At 39.6% G+C, this 19,559-nt stretch overlaps 1 protein-coding gene and 1 long non-coding RNA gene across 2 annotated transcripts; one reads left to right on the forward strand and one right to left on the reverse strand.

Moving 5' to 3' along the window:
• Window positions 1-265: 265 nt before the first annotated feature.
• On the reverse strand, window positions 266-1,985 carry LOC121142335. The gene is made up of 2 exons (XR_005879327.1): window positions 1,908-1,985; window positions 266-709 (listed from the first exon to the last, which is right to left on the reverse strand). It is a non-coding gene; the product is annotated as an uncharacterized LOC121142335 (long non-coding RNA).
• A 56-nt stretch (window positions 1,986-2,041) lies between these two features.
• Window positions 2,042-18,200, forward strand: Mettl14 (methyltransferase like 14). The gene is made up of 11 exons (XM_005077137.4): window positions 2,042-2,258; window positions 4,035-4,123; window positions 4,912-4,999; window positions 6,940-7,020; window positions 7,353-7,440; window positions 10,766-10,856; window positions 12,014-12,155; window positions 12,795-12,887; window positions 13,288-13,404; window positions 14,544-14,754; window positions 16,810-18,200. The coding sequence occupies exons 1-11, from the start codon at window positions 2,193-2,195 to the stop codon at window positions 17,112-17,114; spliced, it is 1,371 nt and encodes a 456-aa protein (XP_005077194.1). The 5' UTR covers window positions 2,042-2,192; the 3' UTR covers window positions 17,115-18,200.
• Window positions 18,201-19,559: the final 1,359 nt, after the last annotated feature.

Below are 19,559 nucleotides of genomic sequence, written 5' to 3' on the forward strand. Positions count from 1 at the left end.
AAATCGCTCCCTCAAGGATTGTGAACTACACATGGACTTTAAACATTTTTTTCTTATTCTCACACTCTCATACACACTTATGACCCTTGCGTTGGCAAGGTGAATGGGTGTACAAATAAGCATGTACAGAATCTACAGGTGTATTGATACGGTCTAGGTTTTTTTTTATAATTCACTGGTGGGAGGAATAGATTTAAAATAGAATTACAGATAGAATTATATCCCTTTCTTTGTATAAACTGCAAAAATTCTCTGATGGATCCCATTGGCATTGTAAGTACTTTAATAGTATTGACCCATTTTTATCAGTTCAGCTTCCATGCAGGAGGCTGGAATTCACTCCGTTATTTTTAAAGGATATCTTACATTGGATGGAAGGGGGAGCTGGCATGTTCAGAAGCAACTGAAGTTGAAAAAATGTGGGTCTCTTTTAACTAGCTATGAGTTTTTAAGAAAGAGATGGTGTCCGTTCCCTGGTCTGCAGAAGCAGAGAGTATGAGTGATCAAGAACAATAGATTAGTTTGTTCCACCTTCTGATTTTTTTGTCCATCCTTCAGTCATTTTCATCGGAAGGCAAGAGATTTTGATATACAGCTATCAGACTCGCAGCCCAATCACTGCTTCAGAACACAGTGTAGGTAAACGAAACCTGGAATTCATCCTGCGCAGCACTTCACGGAGGGAAACAGGTGTTCTTTAAACAGTAAACTGCATGAAGAAAAAAATATATGTATTTTCATCAGTGCTTGCCGTATGAAATGCTCAGTGATTAAGTATCTAGTCCCATCACTGGCAAAAAATGTAAATCAGCAGTCATGATTACTAAGCAATACAACTGAATTTTAAATAAATATATATTAACACTATATTCAAATGTTTTACAGCATTTTTTTGGAAATGAACATTTTTATCATATAGCATAATCTACTATTATGCAAATAATTTTTAAGGGCTGCTCTCTTGAAATTAGGTTAGGCTTTTTCTTTAACGTATTTAATTTGTGTGAGTGTGTGTGTGTGTGTGTGTGTGTGTGTGTGTGTGTGTGTCTGCGTGCCAAGCTATAAGGCGGTCAGAGAACAACTTGGGAAAGTTTTTGAGAAATGCATGATACGTTTCCAGGACTCTCTGTGCTAGGAGTTTATTCTTTGAACGTTCCAACACTTTCTGGTTTACTGTTTTTTTGGAAAGGATTTCACTAAGTACCTGAGGCTGGCCCCAAACTCCTGGATCCTCCCACCTCAGCCTCCCAAGTCAGCCACTTCCTTGCACCCATGCCGGCCCTCTGACCACTGTCCTAGTACAAAATCTCCCTAACTCGCCTAGGCCACTCAGTTTGTCAGAGTGGGGATCCAATCTTTCGCAAGTCGGTTAGTTTTGCAGTTAAAGAAACCCACATGTCGCGTCTGCTACGCAGCCTGTGTCCGAGAACGTGGGGAGGGTGTCGGGGATTGACAACACAGAGACTCGTTCAACGATATAAAGAAAACTTTAAGCAGGCCCCAAAAAGGTTCAAGAAAACTTCCTAAGAAAGGCTCCCTCCAGAGAAGCTTCTACTCTCTCCTCTACCCTGGCTGGTTCTGCTCTGACCCCCAAAACTGATCTGGGCGTGTCAGAAGAGGCGGTTAGTCTTTGGACAAGGTCGAGGTCAGGGTGGTTCCGTGGGCAAGCCTTTTCCAGGAACTTATTGCCCCGGGCATTGTATTGTTTTTAGTAAGCATGTTTTTAGTAAACATTGTCTTACAGCTGCCTACTCCCAGGCCGAAGGGGAAGTGGGTCTCTGCTCAAGGTCTGGTGTCCCCACACCCACACCCATACCTCAAATTTTAAAAAGCCAGGACTGGCAGGTGGGTGCTGGTTAACGAGATAAAAGGACGAATACTTTTCTTAAGATCAGTAAAAACCTAACCTTCCAGAAAGGCGTTACAAATTGAGCTGACCGGCCGACAGCGGCTCCTCCCCCCTCCACCCCGCCCACCTAGGATCCTCATTGGGCCTCGTCCCGTGATGTCATGTCCCCGGCGTCCGGGAGGCGGGACTTCCTGTCTGGGCCGGCCAGTTTTGGGCGCTCCGGAAATCCTTTCTGAGAAACGTGAAAGTCTGCCTGTCGGAAGCTCTGCGGGGGTCTCTGTGGTTCCCGGCTGTGTGTTAGCGAGCGACGGGTGTGTGAGTGGTGAGGAGCGGGAGCCGGGGCATGGACAGCCGCTTGCAGGAGATCCGGGAGCGGCAGAAGTTGCGGCGGCAGCTCCTGGCTCAGCAGGTGTGCGGCGGGAGGGGGGCGTTCAGTGTGCGTGCGCGGCCGCCTCGGCTTCCCGCCGGCCCTGTCTGTGAGCTCTCCTGCCCGAGTCAGGGTCTTTGTCCCGAGGCTTTCCTTCCCCGGCCTCCCCACGTTCTTAGCTCAGGCAGGTGCAGCGCCTGTGGGCGTCTTCAGCCAGTGCCGCCCTTGGTTGTGGGACCCCCTCTCAGTGGTGGGGTGCACTTGGCGGTCGTCGTCAAGTGGTTCACACGGGGACAAGCGGCTCCCCAGCCTCGACTTCTCTCTGTTGAAGTCCCACGTGAGTCCACGTGCCAGCAGAGACCCGAGGTGTGGGATCGGCCTGGAGCCCGAGTGGCGGGTGGTTGTGAGCCTCCTGACTCGAGTGCTGGGACTTGAACTCGGGTCCTTTGGAAGAGCGGTGCACGCTCTTAGTGGCTGAGCCGTCTGCAGCCTGGCTTCACGCTCTTGAGGCTGGTTTCGTAGGAAGTTTGTATTACTTTCTTGAGATCTTGTCGGAAGACTCAAACGAAGAGTAACGTTTTACATTCTGTACTAAAACACAGTGTTTGAAATCTTCCTTTGTAAGTATTTGAAACAGGAAGTGTTGTGGTCACTTACCAAACAAGGAATGGGTTTCCAAGATTGTTGTCTCTCCTGGCCACTCCTCCCCAGAAATTAACTGAGATTTGTCTCTGCAAATATTGCCTTCCAAACCTTTGGCTTTCATTGAAGCTTGTGGACGAGTATGTAAGTGCTTGCCGGTTAGTAGGCTACACCTGCAGAAGGTGCACTTTGCACGGTGTTTTATTTAAAATCCGAGGCTGTTTTTATTGCACCAAGCAGATCAATATAAGTGGAGAAAAATGTGCAAAGTATTAGTGAGGCAGCTTGCTAAATCCATCGCTAAATATTGAAGAAATGACTTGTATTTGAGATGTGAATTACAAATAGAGATAAATTAGTCATGAGAAGGAAATTGGAAAACATTCCAACCATAGGAAGTAGGTGTTTTGCCCTCCGACCAAAAAGAATTAGAGAAGATTTTATGGAGGAGTTAAAATTGATTATTTATATTGGAAGAGATTTTTCGTTGGAGAAATGAGGGCAGTCATCCGAAGTGGTAGATTAAGATAATATTTTGTTGAAGTCAAATATGCTAATTTTCATCACTGATATTTTTGTATGCCTTCTCTCCCTGGAGCTAAAGGATCTACTAAATGCAGATGTTCTCATAATACCAAGGAGAGTTCCTCATGCTCTTCTGTGCCCTTGGTCTGGCTTGGAAAGTTCCCTGTGAATTGGCTTTATTCAGCTTAGCCTTTTTACATTTGTTGCATTCTGCAGAATTTCCCCAGTGGCCACCGAAAGTTGACTTTACCATTTTTTTAAAGCTATTAGTAAGCTTTATTAAAATTTTTTCTATAATAAAATGGAATAAATTCTTGTGAGACCATGGGATGGTTTATGAAGCAGTCCATATGAAGTGCTTTGCCTTTTTTGGTTATTGCTACTATTCTTAAATTGTGTTTTATTCAAAAAAGTCTAAAAGAAGTCATCTTAATTTTAAATATAACCAAATACATCAAGTATTTTCCAGCAGACAAAGTCATTCTTAATTAAAAGGATCTTCCAGTTCACTTCCAGTTTACCTTGCAAGCCTATTGATAGTATGTTATGGGAGTTGTTGCTTTTATAAAATATTTGGTGTATTAAACTTATCAGCACATTCTGCAGTGTATGAACAGTGCCTTCTGAACTAACTGGGCTTTTGCTTCCTAGCTGGGAGCTGAAAGTGCAGATAGCATTGGTGCTGTGTTAAATAGCAAAGATGAGCAGAGGGAAATTGCTGAAACACGAGAAAATTGCAGGTATGTTGAGCAGCCATTTCAGTGACATGTTTATGGTGGGAAAGGATCGTTTGTTTGATTTTTGTAGTTGTGACTTATTCATGGAGGTTATTTAGGGGAGTGAGACATAGTCATGCTATGTACCCCATGCTGGCCTAGCAACACCTCTGCCTGAGCCTCATGAGAACTGGAACCACCGATTAAGGGTTGGTTTCTCAATGAAGTTAATTGTAGGTATGAATTTGTTGCTAGGAAAAGTGTGAAAACAGATTTTGGAAGCAGTTTTTAATGTCAGCTTGAAATTATGAAATATTTGCCTTCTGAAAACATTAAGTTCCCTTTTATAAAGTAGGTAGAACTGAAATTTTATACTAAGAATTAGCTTTACATACCATAAGTAATGTTAAATTATAAATAATAATTTTATGAAATTGTAAAAGTACAATTTAAAAATGATATTTATTTGATAATTCAGAAAATGTTTCATAATCTTTAAAATCCTAGTTTATCAAGTGTATCCGTTTGCTTACAGTTGATAATATAAAATATACATAAACTAGCAGAAAGGACACATAGTTTAAAAGTTTCTTTTCATAATACAGTATTTATAGTAGCTTATTTTTTCACTTGGTTGCCTTCTTATAAAAATAAGCTACAAATTATTGCCTGTGATGCTTTGGATGATTTATAAGCTGAATAAATAGATACTTAATCAGGAAACATTTGACTTTGTTCCTATAACTTGTTAATAGTAATATAAGCAGATCCTTTTGTATTTTCTTGTGTGACAGTTGCAGTTTACTTTTTAGGGCTTCCTATGATACAACTGCTCCAAATTCTAAACGGAAGTGCCTGGATGAAGGTGTTACAGATGAAGACAAAGTCGAAGAATACAAGGCAAGTAGGGAAAGAGACAGCAAATAAGATAGTTGTATACGTGGTTGAGGAAAGTAATCCTTCTAATAAATTCATTTCATTTAGAAAGCTGAATTTAAAGATGTGCTAAAATCCTTGCGTAACATTTGTGTTTGCAGTTAAAGACTCGTATCAACTTGCTCATTTTATATAAGAGTATGTCGCTTACATGATTATGTATATAAAACAATATAATTATTGCTAAGTACTAGCAATACCTTTCATAACAGCAAAAGATAAGTATATTATAAACATTAAGTAATAGAAATGCAGCAGATTTTGAGGGGCTGCAGCAGTCATGTTTGTATGACATTGTTGCACAAGATAATAAAGTTAAAGTACTTTGACAACTCAAGGGCTTCCAAAGCAGTTGTATAATCATTTCTAAAAGAAGCCAAGTTAAACCTTACTTCTTTTGATTTAATATAGTTCCCTACTAATCTTTCGAGAATTTCATGCATGTGTATGGTGTATTTTGATCACATTAACCCCTAATTATGATGCATCCATTCCACCTTCCATTCTTCCATCTCCCCTCCCATGGACCATGGTTAACTTACCAGGAACCACACTCCTAAAGAAAGACGCCCCGCCCCCCGCCAGCAACATCATCTCTTAATAGCTCCTCAGCCATCTCTTAATAGTTCCTCAGCTAGGGATGGGGAACTCCTGAGTCTCTTCACCTTCCATGATGGAATGTTGACTGGCTTGACCTTTTGTTAAGTTCATGAGTACAGCAGTCCTGGCATGTCCAGAAGACACTGATTCATCTAGGTCCTCTGCAGTTTCTGGCTCTTACAATATTTTTATCCCTCATCCCCTTTTCTACTATTTATATATGTTGCCTATATAGATGTCCTTTTATGGTTGAGTTTTCTACAGATACTTGACGCTTTGCCCAATTGACTCTGTACTAACCACCATACAAATACCTTGCCAGGCCAGTTGTTACTGTATGATGAGGTTCACAACTAGAGAAAGGTGTTGGTGAGTTTTGGTTTGTTTTTTCCCCCCAGCCGCCTACATAGCACTTTCCAGCCTTATAAAAGCTAGCAGCAGGGAGGAAACTTTCTGGTTAGTGTCAGTTCAGTTTCTCCATATCTTGTGACTCAAGTGTGTGTATCCCTAGTGATTGCATCTACCATCAGGTTCTGGTGGGCAACCAAGAACAATGATAATAGCCTATTTTGGGGGGTCTTCTTGACACCCCTGACTCAAGAGGAGATATCCCACACCAGCACTGGGATTTTTATTTTGCAACCCATGGCTTCTGTGTGAATTAAACTCTTTTTTATATATGTCTATATATTTGAGTATCTTATAAAATAGTTGATGTCCATATGACTTTTTCAAACACACACACGCACACATGTCCCTTCCCTACCCACTTAACAAAACCTGAGTTTCCAATGTCTGTCCATAGGCACCTGCACGTCTGTCCATAGGCACCTGCACTCGTGTACATACCAACATGCGGACACACATGCCTACTACACATAATTTAAAAATAATAAAAATAGGGCTAAAGAGATGGCTCTGTGGTTGAGAGCACTTGCTACTCTTCTTGCAAAGGACCTAGATTCAGTCCCCAACATCCACAAGGTGGCTCACAACCATCTGTAACTCCAGTTCCGGGAATTTGAGGCCTTCTTCTGATAGGGCAAAACACCCATAAAATAAGTACATCAACAAAAACTTTTTTTAAAAAGTAAATCTAAAGACTTAAATGAGTGCTAGTATAAATATATCTGAGGCAAATAAGACACACTGGGCCTTAAGATACAATAATTAAATACAGACCAGGCTGGCCTTCAGCTCAGAGACCCACCTGCCTCTGCTTCCTGAGTGCTGGGATTAAAGGGTACACCAGCACACCAGCTACACGTGTGTTTTAAATGTTTTCTTAATCTTCCCTTTCCCAGGACGAACTAGAATTGCAACAGGAGGAAGAAAATTTGCCATACGAAGAAGAGATTTACAAAGATTCCAGCACCTTTCTTAAGGTAAAATACCTCTCCAGTCTTAAGGCTGTTGACAGCTAAGCTCTGTGCCTGAAAGGGCTTACTTTTTCTTAGTACCTTTTCAATGTTTGAGAGATCTCAGTATTAAATAAAGATCTTAAATTACTCATGAAATAGTCTTCTAGTATTTAGATTGTGATAATGGTGTATTCATACAATAGCTGTTGATAAGTAATGTTTTAGTTGTATTTTCAAATATCAGTGTTTCTTTTTTCAATCTATCATAATTTGTGCAGCTTCATAATAAAAACACAAAGTTAGTATATCTACCATCAGAGTGCATACTGTGTATTTAATTTTGACCATTTCTTTAGGGAACGCAGAGCTTAAATCCCCATAATGATTACTGCCAACATTTTGTAGACACTGGACATAGACCTCAGAATTTCATCAGGGATGTAGGTATGTCAGATTTATTTGGACTATGCTGCTGTAAAGTATTGCTACATGCATGTGATTTGTACATTTTGTAGATTATTTCTAACAAAACTTTTTTCAGGCTTTACTTTCTCCTTTGGGTCTAAGGGCTTCTATTCTACTTTCCTGTCCTTTAAGTAATGCTATGTCTCCAGTTAGTGTGTGTGTGTGTGTGTGTGTGTGTGTGTGTGTGTGTGTGTATGTATATATATATATATATTATATACCTTGTAATTAGTCCATTGAGATGATATAATTCAGTGTTCTTTTAATGCATACAGAGCCTTCTTGGCAACCATTACAGCATTCTGTTTTAGAACATTTGTTTCTCTAAGGAAGCTCTGTACCCATTAGCAGTGGGACCACATTCAGTCTCTAATCTACCCCTCAGGCTTAACCACTTGTCTACTTTTTTCTTTACAAGTTTGGCCAGCTATTGACATTTCATGTAATTGAACTCAAACAACATGGGGCCTTTTGTGATTGGCTTCTTTGACTTAGGACAGTGTTTTCAAAGGTTATTTATTATTCTGTAGCATATATCAGTACATCTTTTATTCCCAAATAATAGTCCACATGATAAGTAAACATATACACATATGCATAGGTTTTAGTTGTTCACTTAGGTTTGCAATTATAGATTATTATAGGTACTCGTGTAAAAAGTATGCCATGTACTCATTTTCTTTGACAAACACCTGGGAACGGAAATGATGAGTCATATAATTCTTTTTAATTTTTTTAAGTATATTAATTCTGTGTTGGACTTTTTGAGATATCTCCCCCAAAGTTTTTCAAACTGCCATGCCATTTCACATTCCTATGAGTAGTGTAGAGTGTTCAGATTCAATTTTCTTTAGATTCTGTGTGACTGTTTTTTTACTGTAGCCACTCTAGTGATGTTAAGTGTGCCATTGTGGATTTGTGGTTTGTTTTCTTTTGTTTTGTTGTTCTGATCTTTTTAAGTTTTAATTTAAATTTTATTGTATGTATATGAGTGTTTTACTTGCATTTATGTCTCTGCCTCACTTGCATACCTGGTGCCCTTGAAGGCCAGAAGGAAGACTTCAGGTCCCTGGGAATTACATTTGGCTGTAGTTGTGAGCCACCATGTGTGAACTGGCTCCTGTAATCTTTCTACTCCCTCGTCCATGATTTTCCCTGAGCCTTACGTGTCAGGGTTTTGTTGTAGATGTATCAGTTGGAGTTGGGCACCCACAGTCTCCTGTTCTCTGCCTTTGCCCAGTTGTGGATCTCTGTAATAATCTCCATCTGTTGCCAAAAGAGCTTCTTTGATGTGGAATGAGAGCCATTCTTACCTGTGGATAAAAGGTTAAGTTTAGAATATACTTAGAAATTATATTGGTTTAGGAAAATGACAGTAGTAGGTTCTTTGAGGTTTGTGACATCCAGTCACAATAGTTGACTAGGTTTACAGTACTAGGCACAAACCCCCTCCTATTGAGAGGACCTTAAGTCCAAGTAGATGGCTGTTGATTACCCCCAAAATGTAAGTGCCACTATTGTATCACTGGGGATATTTTGCCAGGCCAGTCACTGTTATGGCTCATGGACTTCAAAGCTGGGTAGGACTACATTTGCTCCTCTCCCTTGGCAGTTTGAATAAATAGCTCCTTTGAATACTGCAAGAGCCAGTTCTCAGGGAGGAGGCTTCCAGGTCAGTCCCAACTCAGTTCCTCCAAGTCCTGTGTCTAGAGTGTGTGGTGTCAGTAGGATCCTACAGTTTAGACTAGGCTGGTGCACTGAATCTGTTTTGTGTTTTGTTTGTTTGTTTGTTTTAGGATAGTCTCATTGTGTAGCCCAAGATAGCCTAAGCTGTCTGTCTCCCAAGTGAACATCCTTCTGCCTTAGCCTCTAAGTAGAAGTGATCACAAGTCTCTGCCTTCAGGTCCAAATTCTGCCGTGGTTTTATTTATATTTTCTTGGAGACTAATGATAAGCTTAGCATCCCATAGGCATATTGACCCACTTAAATATCTTTCAAGAAATAACCAAATATTTTGCTTATATTGTACATCTTTGTCTTTTTCCTATTAAGAGTTCTTTGAATTTTCTATACATACACACATAATCTATAAATATTTTCTCTTATTCTGCTAGTTGTCTTTTTAGTTCCTTGATAGTATTGTAGCACAAAAATTTAATGTGATATAATTAAATTCAGTCAGCTGTAAACATCACTCCTGAAGAATCAATTTAAATGTGATTTTTAAGTTTTTTTTTCTCAGTAGTAGGGCTTAAACTTGGGGCCTTGTATATGCTAAGCAAATGCCAAGCCCTGTGTTATTTTATCATTTCGAGACAGGGTCTGTGTAGGTTGCTGGACTGACTGTAAACTTGCTATGTGGCCCAGCCAAGCCTCCAACTTGTGATCCTTTTGCTTCAGCCTGTCAGTGAATATACCACCATTCCAGGCTCTGATTTTACTCTTCTTGTAAGTAGAACTTAGGGATAATATTAAAAAGTTACAGTCAGTTGTGTACTCATATTTGAATACAGACTCATCTCTTAAGACACCTACCTGGCTTCCCGAGGTAAATGTATGTGTAAACTATTATAAATTGAGAAGAGTTTGTTGTATGGATATATTTTGAGTCATCTGGAGATTTGAGTTAACTAAGAACTAAAATACCTTATGTTGAGGCAGCAGAAAGCAAACAAACAAAAAACTAGTGAATATTTTTTATGATAGCATGATAAAAGGTGCCTGATTTTTCCAAGATCTTAATGCCAAGAAACAAGGAACAAGGCTGATTGTAAATCTCCATGCACCAAACAGGACACCAAAGATCTTTTCATCGGGTCATCCAGAAAGACGGGTTTCAGATTGCTTCAGGTTCTACCTTCTGTTTGTAGATGAGGGGCTGACTGTTGTATTCAAGCCTGACAGTACAATCGTCAACCTTTTTATGTGAAATGTGACCCACATCACTGACTGAGGGAAAGTTACAAGCCTTTTCACTTTTATTCTTCATGTTAAAGACTCATTTTCGTTAGGAGTATTGTTTGTGTGAGTATGTTCATGTGAGTGCATATGCCCCCAGAGGCTGGAAGAGGGTGTCAGACCCCCCTGGACCTGGACTTAGAGGCAGGTGTGAGCCCTCTGATGTGAGTACTGAGAACCACACATGGGTCCTCTGAAAGAGCAGTAAGTGCTCTTACTGCTGATCCATCAAAAATGAATTATTAATTTTAAAGTGATGGTAAGGGAAGATTCATATCTTTGGTATTCATCAGTGTTAACTTCCGTTGAACTGAAATTTAGAATGTATTATTTTTTCCTCCTTAGGTTTAGCTGACAGATTTGAGGAATACCCTAAACTTAGGGAACTCATCAGACTAAAGGATGAGTTAATAGCTAAGTCAAATACTCCTCCAATGTAAGTAGTTCAATGCTTTTTCTTTCTAACTCTGATTTACAGTATCAGTCTGTTTATTCTTTCCTATTTTTAGTAAAATATGTTATTTTGAAACTCTGGTGCTGAGTCTATAGTGGCTTCTCATTTAATTGTCTAGGTAATTTTGGGGTCTGTGAATTCTGTGTCAGTCTCTATCTGTAGGGTGGAGAGGCCCTCCTGGGGCTGGTAGCATCTGAAATTCATGGTGCTTTGCTGCGTATTCCTGCATGTTTGCTTCTGAGATGGGAATCATTGTACTACTCTCTACTCAGTAAAGCTTATTGGGGACACGTCTGTCGTCTACCTGTTACCTGAGTGACAGGAAGGTGCTTGTCCGAACTTCAGAGATGGTGATGACTTCAATAGAGCTGTCATTTTTCAGCTAAGCATTAGAAGCCCCCAAGACCCTAAAATAAAGTAAAAAAAAATCCTATATTTAAAGTATCTTGAATTGAGGACCAGTGAGTTGGCTCTAAACCCAGAACCTGTATAGAGGTGGACGGAGAGAACCCACAGCACAAGCTTGCCCTCTGACCATCATATGGACTCTATGCCCCCTCCAGTAATAATAAATAAAATGTCCTCTTAAAAAGTGTCTTAAACTTTAAATTCTTCCACAGTGTGTAAAACTAGCTTCATTAAGGATGGTAGTAATTTCCATTAGGTAGTGTGACAGCACCATTATTGTAAACATATTTATTAATGAACAAGCTCATAAGAGAAAATCATGTCCAATTTAGAAACTCCTAAAGGAGGAATTTGAAACTTAGATGTCACTTTTCTAACCTTATTAAATAATGATATACTAGTACAAGAAATAATTATATATAACATAAAAATTAACGGTTAGAAATCACATCTAAGTGTATATTTACAGTGTAAAAATAAATGAATATATTCTTTCTTCATGGAGAGTAATATGCTTTTTACTTTGTTGTAAACTATGTCCATATCCTAAGGAAGACATTGACTGGTGATATAAAGTCTGCAGTAAAACAAAAGACATACTAAAGCTATTTAGTATTTAGCTTGTGATTATCTTATAAATGATGTTTAGCAATAATGATCCAGTAATATTGGGTAAGGCATTTCCTTTATTACCACTGGAGAGATTTCAAAAGCCTTCCCCCTTTTGTTAGGTACTTACAAGCAGACATAGAAGCCTTTGACATCAGAGAATTGACACCAAAATTTGATGTGATTCTTTTGGAGCCTCCTTTGGAAGAATACTATAGAGAGACTGGCATCACCGCGAATGAGAAGTGCTGGACGTGGGATGACGTACGGTGAAACTTTGTATTTCAGATGAATATGTGCTTATTTGATGAGAAAGTGGAGCTCTGAGTACACTACTACACTGTGCTTTCTTAGGAGTTTTAGTCTTCTGTTTGACAGTCATTGAGGTTTTGAAGGTTTTAATGAGGTTACTGAGATAGAGTGCAGTAAGTGTGAACAGAGGGATGGCAGGAGACTTTCATTACTCACCTGGAAGAGAAGATTCCTGCAGATACCTGGGCACAAGTGGGCCTCATGCTTCAGCTACCCAAGCTGTCTGTGGCTATAGGCATATAACACACACCCAATTTACATGTCATTTTATCATTAACTTTAGGCTTGTTTAACCTCTGACTGTTTCTTTTAGTCCATCATTCTGTAAGTGCACTTTTCTATCAACTCTTTCTTTTGAGCATGTATGAAAAGTATATGTGTGTGTCTTTTTGCGCATGTATGTGTGGTGCTTGTATATAGAATAACAAAGCAGTATATCAAAGTAATTTCAGGCATAGGATTTATTTTCTATGGTATTTCCTAGAATATCTGAAGAATGCATCTGTATAGATCCTAATGAGTTTCAATAGTTATTCTTTGGATTTATGATAAATGGGAAGCTTTATACACTATTATTTTTGTTCCTTCTAGATTATGAAGTTAGAAATTGATGAGATTGCAGCACCTCGGTCATTTATATTCCTCTGGTGCGGTTCCGGGGAAGGACTGGACCTTGGGAGAGTAGTAAGTTGGTGGTTTGTTGTTGTTGTTGTTGTTTGTCTCAGTTCCTTTCAGGTGGATTCTTACGTTCATTGGGGGAAAATACATTTTACGGGCTACACTATTAATAGTCTTTGTCTTCAGTTTCTGAACTAGTTTAATAAAAATATTTAGAATTAAAAACGCAAGATACTTTATTTTGTGGTATATCACATTGTATATGAAGTTTGGTAACAGTGACAAGAAAAGTAACTATTGCAATATTCAAAAGATGTACCTAACATGTATTATGCCTTTATTTCGTTTCCTGTCTGTACTAGAACAGTTGTTATGATGCTCTAAAATTTGGTATCCCTCTAGAAAATTCCTTAATTGTTTTCTTTTTAAGTATTTTTTTAAAACTTAATTTTGAAATTATTTCTAGTGTTTACGAAAGTGGGGTTACAGACGATGTGAAGATATTTGTTGGATTAAAACCAATAAAAATAATCCTGGCAAGACGAAGACTCTAGATCCAAAGGCAGTTTTTCAGAGAACAAAGGTATACCTTTTTTACTTAGTTTTCTTTATTCCCACTTTCTCAAACTTTTCTAAATTACTATATGCTATGAAATTAATTTCAGTACTAAGGCTCTTATGCGTGTAAAGTAGCATGAGCATTACAATTTAGAAGTGTCTCCTTTGCAATCTTGGGACAGTACACAGTGGGTTCTGTACATTGTAAACTGACATAATTCTAAGTTTTCCCTAATCTGAGCTCAGGAAGAAGAAATGACTGGAGCACTCAGTTGCTGACCAGTTAGAGTCATGTTTGTCCAATCATGCCTTTTCCATACAAGAACCACTGAGGACTTCTGCATGCGACTCTGTTTCACTAGTTTGAACTATAAGAGCTTTTGCATATTACACTTTGGAAGCCCCTGAAGGGAGCATCTCTCTTACTAAGTCTTCCGTGAACTAGATCATGTACGTGACAGGATTTAGAAATCTCCAGATTGGTTAAGCTGTGGAATTGCTGAGAGGGAGGAGTGCCTGGAGGCAGCCTAGAGTTCAGTTCCATCCTTCTTAACCTACCCCTTATCACAGGTATCCTCCCATCTGGCTGCTTGAGTTGTACTGCCTTTTATAGTAAACATTCTATAATAAGTAAGGCACTTTTCTTAATTCCATGAACCACCCAGGCAAACGTTTGAACCCGGGAGGGTCATTACAACCTCTAATTTATAATTTTAATGTATGTAATTAGTCAGAAGCATATGACTTTGGAATCATTCATACCTGAAGTTGAAGTGTCATCTTAAGATCATATGCCTTTAACCACCGGGGTCTGTATCAGTGAGGTAAATTGTGTTATAATGAACTGACATGGAACTACAGTGGGGGAAAGTGTACAATTACATGGTTTGGGAAATCCCAGCATACTTGTGTTGGAAATGAAGTAGGACTTTGAAAGTATTTGAAAGACTGTGTAGAAGTTGGGAGAAATGTTTTTCCCGTTTACTTGGCAATTGCCTTATAGCCAGGGATCTAGGCTTTCCTGTCATAATTTTATCAAAATTATATTCAATGACCCATAGATTCAAGTTTGTTTTAGAATTGATTAGGGACACTGAAATGTTAAATAAATGCTGTGAAATATGATTGTTGGTAATGAGAGTTAATTGGACTGTTCTGTTATAGGAACATTGCCTCATGGGGATCAAAGGAACTGTGAAGCGAAGCACAGATGGGGACTTTATTCATGCTAATGTTGACATTGACTTAATTATCACAGAAGAACCTGAAATTGGCAATATAGAAAAGCCTGTAGAAATTTTTCATATAATAGAGCATTTTTGTCTTGGAAGACGACGTCTTCATCTGTTTGGAAGAGATAGTACTATCAGACCAGGTGAGACCTAAGTTTTGGAAAAGATTGTTTTATCATTCTTTGAGATTCAGTTTTAAGATAATAGGATGTCGTGCTGTATAAAATAAAAGTCTTAGGTATTTGATTTCTCTTCTCTATACTTCACATGTGAGCAGTTTTATCGTAGCAAAACTGAGAAGGCAGATTTCCCATACACTCCCTGCCCCACACCCGCATTGCCTCCCCCATTGTCAGTATCCCTTGCATGACTATACAAAGGCCATAGTTTATGTTAGGATTGATGTTGGTGGTAGTGTTTACGGATTTAGATAAGGTGGTCATAGTGTATGTCAATCATTGTAATGTTACACTGACTACTTGTGTTACCTAAAAGTCCTCGGTGCTCCACTTAGTTTTTGGCACATTTTTAGATTACAGTGATGTTTCTGTCCGCGTGTATGGTAAGGTCAGGGTAACTGAAGTATGTGTATATATATATATATATATATATATATATATATATATATATATACACATCACATCAGATCAGTTTTTCTTTGTGTTGGGAAAATTCTAAATCTTTGCTATTTTGATATATTCAGTTATCACTCACAGTTAAACTCTGCATTACTATGCAATTGCCACGTACACCTTACTGTTCTTTCTGTGCATTTTCCTTCCCTTGCTCTTACCTGCCTTTAGTAACCACTGTTCTAGTCTCTGCATCTTTTAGATGCACTTGCTGTTTCTACCTATGACTGAAAATAGTTGGTGTTTTTCTGTGCCTGGAATTATTTCAGGTAACATAATGCCCTCCGGTTCCATTACAGTCAATAACAGAATTTCATTCTTTTGTGTATATATGACAGTTACTTTATCCATTCATCCATCAGTGGACACCTAGGTCGCTTCCATATCCTGCTTATGTGAATAATGCTATGATAAACAAAGGGACTGTCTGGTTTTAGTTCTTTTAGATATGTACCCCAGGAGTGGGACCTTTGGGTCATATGAAGTCCTCATTCTAGCTTTTTGAGAAGCCTCCATACTGTGTTCCATAATAGCTGTTCTAGTGTACATTTCCACCAGTAGCACGTGGGAGTTCCCCTTTCTTTGTAGCCTCCAACCATAGTAGTTTCTTTTCCCTTTGATCATAGCCATTCTGACTGGGGTTAGATGATACCTCATTGTGGTTTTATTTCCTTGTTATTAATGGTGGTGTACATTATCTTCATATCCATGGCTGTGTGTGTGCATCTTTCGAGAAAAGTCATTGCCCATGGAAAGATGGCGTGAGAAGCAGCATCACTGTGCTTGAACTGAGTATACTTTAAGAGAAAAGCAATTTTTTTCAATATTTAATGAGAAAACAGCAGCCCCATTTTTAAATAAGTAGGAAAGATACATGTGTGTGTATATGTATATATCTTTATTAAATTTTATTTATTAAATTTTAACCCAACCCAAACTTTTTTTTTGAGACAGAGTTTCTCTGTGTATAGCCCTGGCTGTCCTGGAGCTCACTGTAGACAAGGCTGGCCTCGAACTCACAGAGATCCATCTGCCTCTGCCTCCTGAGTTCTGGAATTAAAAGCGTGCTCCACCATCACCCAGCTAACTTATTATATCTTAAAATATTTTTTATTGGTGGTATTCTAACAATATAGTACATGAATGGGAAGCAATGAGGATGATAGTTCATAAAAACTATATCTAGGATAAGAAGCGAGGTATGTGCATATGAAACCTTTTACATATGACCATGGGTATTGTGCATTATATAACAGAGATGGTAGCTTTGTGGATAATTGAGCCATCTTTAAGAATGTCTTGAGCCGGGCGGTGGTGGCGCACGCCTTTATTCCCAGCACTCGGGAGGCAGAGGCAGGCGGATCTCTGTGAGTTCAAGGCCGGGCTGGACCGACAGTCTCAAACAATACAGAGAAACCCTGTCTCATAAAACAAAAACAAAAAAAAAAAAAAAAAAAAAAAAAGAAAAAGAAAAGAATGTCTTGAGAATTTGAACTAGCCCCTATAGGACCAATAAAAGAGAAAGAAGATGGAAAGTCTCATCTGTTTTTCCCCCTTTTATTCCAGGCTGGCTCACAGTTGGACCAACACTTACAAATAGTAACTACAATGCAGAAACATACGCATCCTATTTCAGTGCTCCCAATTCGTACTTGACTGGATGTACAGAGGAAATCGAGAGGCTTAGACCAAAGTCGCCTCCTCCAAAATCCAAGTCTGACCGTGGTGGTGGAGCTCCCAGAGGTGGCGGGAGAGGGGGAACATCTGCTGGACGTGGTCGTGAAAGAAATCGATCGAATTTCCGAGGAGAAAGAGGTGGCTTTAGGGGAGGTCGCGGAGGCACACACAGAGGTGGCTTTCCGCCTCGGTAGCTTAAAGACACTTAACAATGTCCCCTCTGGTTTCTATTGTGAGACTTACTTTAGAACTCACTCCCAGCTTGCACTTTGCTTTACTTTCTCATACTGCCAGAAAGACCTTAGCTACCCCCACCCCTATCCCCAAGGTCCCTGCAGTTGTTACAGGGACTGCAGTTCTGCTCAGGGTAGGTGAGTCACATTCATGCAGTGGGACAGAATGGAACACTCAGATACTCACGTGACTGATTGCATCCGAGGCTTTGGCCTCTTGGAAACAGGTGAGCAGTTACTTCTGCATCTCAGGAATATGGCAGGAGTCAGTGCTGTTTCCCTTGCCACAGCACTGGGAACCTGGGTAGAACAGTCTTGGGACAGGTGGTGAGCCTCTGGCGTCTTTAACATTTTCTTATTGAAACACTAAAAAGATATAAACCATTTCCCCCTTACTTTTAAATCCTAAAATCACTTGAAGCATCATTTGAGTACTGAAGACTGAGAGATGAAATGAAATTAATTCCTTCCAGAACCTGAGGGGTGCTGGAGCCCTTAGGTAGGTAAAGGAAGAGGTAGAACTTAGGAGATTTAAAAACCAAAGCAGAAGCTTATCATAATGTAAATTGTACAACTACAGATGACTCATAATCATGCTTCCTAAGAAGCAAAAGGAGGCACATACCCAAGTTGGAGGACTGTGGTGTGGACTTGATCTTGTATTGGTTTTCCAAGACAATTCATGTTTCTTAACAAAGGTGAAAACAGATTTGCTAGGAGAGGGGTCGGTTTAAACATTTTAGAGTAAATGCGTGGTGAGGAGGAAATGACATACATCTTTAAAGTTGCTATGTAAAAGCAATTACAGAAAACCCTCAAGAATACAGCTTGGAAGATGGAACTGCAGTTGCCGTTCAGTAACACCGTGTGGTGCATTTGTCTCCACGGGGCTGTTGGCTTGGAAAGCTTCATGCTGTTGCGTTTCCACACCTTAATTCATGTTTGAATGGATTTGGATATGTCGGATGAGATAATGCCTTTATTGCTCTTGGTAACTTCTTTTTTATTTTGCTATAACTTTTCTAATAAAACTTTAAAACTTGGAAATTGAGTTTGTTTTCCTTAAATACAATAATTGTTGTTATCAAATGGAAAGGACCTGACCTAAAGTGAAACTCTCCTTTTGGAGAACAGTGTAGATAGTAATTTTGTCAGCCAGCATGCTCCTTAAATCTTAAGTTTCAACTCCATCGTGATAAGATATGAGTCAGGACAGCACCTGAATGTTAGGGGACTGTTCCCAGTTGTGGTTGCTTCACTGAGCTCTATTCAAATGAAGAGCTTGTTGCTTCATCTGATAACTGCCTTTATCTACTCTTCCTGCGCTTATTATTCAGGCATCTAAGCTCTGAGTAGTAAGTCTTAGCCATTTGCTTTAACTAGACACTTCTGTGTTAGTTTAAGGTTTTTGCCTGCATAAATATATGTGCACCACATACGTGCCTAGTGTCTGGAGGATCGTCTCAATTCTCAACTATTTTAGCTCAATAGTTGAGCTACAAATGGCTGGGAACTGAACCCTCTAGAAGAGCAGCCAGAGCTCTTAATCTCTAAGCCATCTCTCCAGTCCCTTGGGAATTTCTAATACCCTTTTTTAAGATGTGTTTTGCTTCACCGATGCTTTTTTTCTGTCTTAAGAGTATCATCCCTGAGGACGAGAAAGCAAGTAGTTTTCACTGATATACTGTCTTTCAGAGGTCTTGCTTGCTCTTTATTTAAATTAATAAAGAATGGTGGTTCAATCAAATGTCTCTAATGATAGCCTAAATGGAAAAGGTAGCTTGCATTGTGAATAACGGACAGTAGAATGCCTGAGAGAAAGGAGAGCATGGGAGGGGCTAGCAAATGATTAGGCAACTGAGATACTCTGATGTCACAGCTAGTGGTGGAAGCAATAAGTCTGCGTTGGCTCCAGGGACTGTACTCGGTCACCCTGCTGGGCTGCAGCATGGTCCCTCAGTCCCTTAGCTGCTTCTGTACTGAGGCCGCATTCGCTTTCATCCCACTTCTCTTCATGGCAAACGCCTTTAAGTTTTTTGACCTGCTTTCCATAAACATCTCCATTGTTAAACATATCCAAGTCAATCTGAATTGTCAGCTAGCACAAAGGCATTTTACGAGGTCAGCGTATATATCTGTTACTCTCGGTTCATGGCATCCACCAACCTATTAATGATCCTTCCTAGCCACGTGTTCACGGATGACGTACTGAGCTGCCACAAGGCTGTCTTCCTGTGTAAAGGAAGCTAACAGGAAGTTTAAGCCGAGTGCGGAAATGGCCAGGAGACAGTGGAGGTGCGTGTGCTCCATTGTCATACAGCAGTCACCACATACCATGTTTCTGATGAAGCTGGGGAAGGCACACATGGTCAGGGGCCATTCAAAGCCATTCTCCTAGGTTCAAGA

This window comes from Mesocricetus auratus, unplaced genomic scaffold (assembly GCF_017639785.1).
Source record: "Mesocricetus auratus isolate SY011 unplaced genomic scaffold, BCM_Maur_2.0 Super-Scaffold_100009, whole genome shotgun sequence".
In the NCBI taxonomy this organism is placed as follows: Eukaryota; Metazoa; Chordata; class Mammalia; order Rodentia; family Cricetidae; genus Mesocricetus; species Mesocricetus auratus.

Bases quoted from the DNA above. Each gene is read 5' to 3' on its own strand.
- Mettl14 (XM_005077137.4), top strand. From the start codon at position 2,193: ATGGACAGCCGCTTGCAGGAGATCCGGGAGCGGCAGAAGTTGCGGCGG. The intron at 5,000-6,939 runs GCAAGTAGGGAA...TCCCTTTCCCAG, and splicing joins ACAAAGTCGAAGAATACAAG to GACGAACTAGAATTGCAACA. The intron at 13,405-14,543 runs GTATACCTTTTT...GTTCTGTTATAG, and splicing joins CAGTTTTTCAGAGAACAAAG to GAACATTGCCTCATGGGGAT.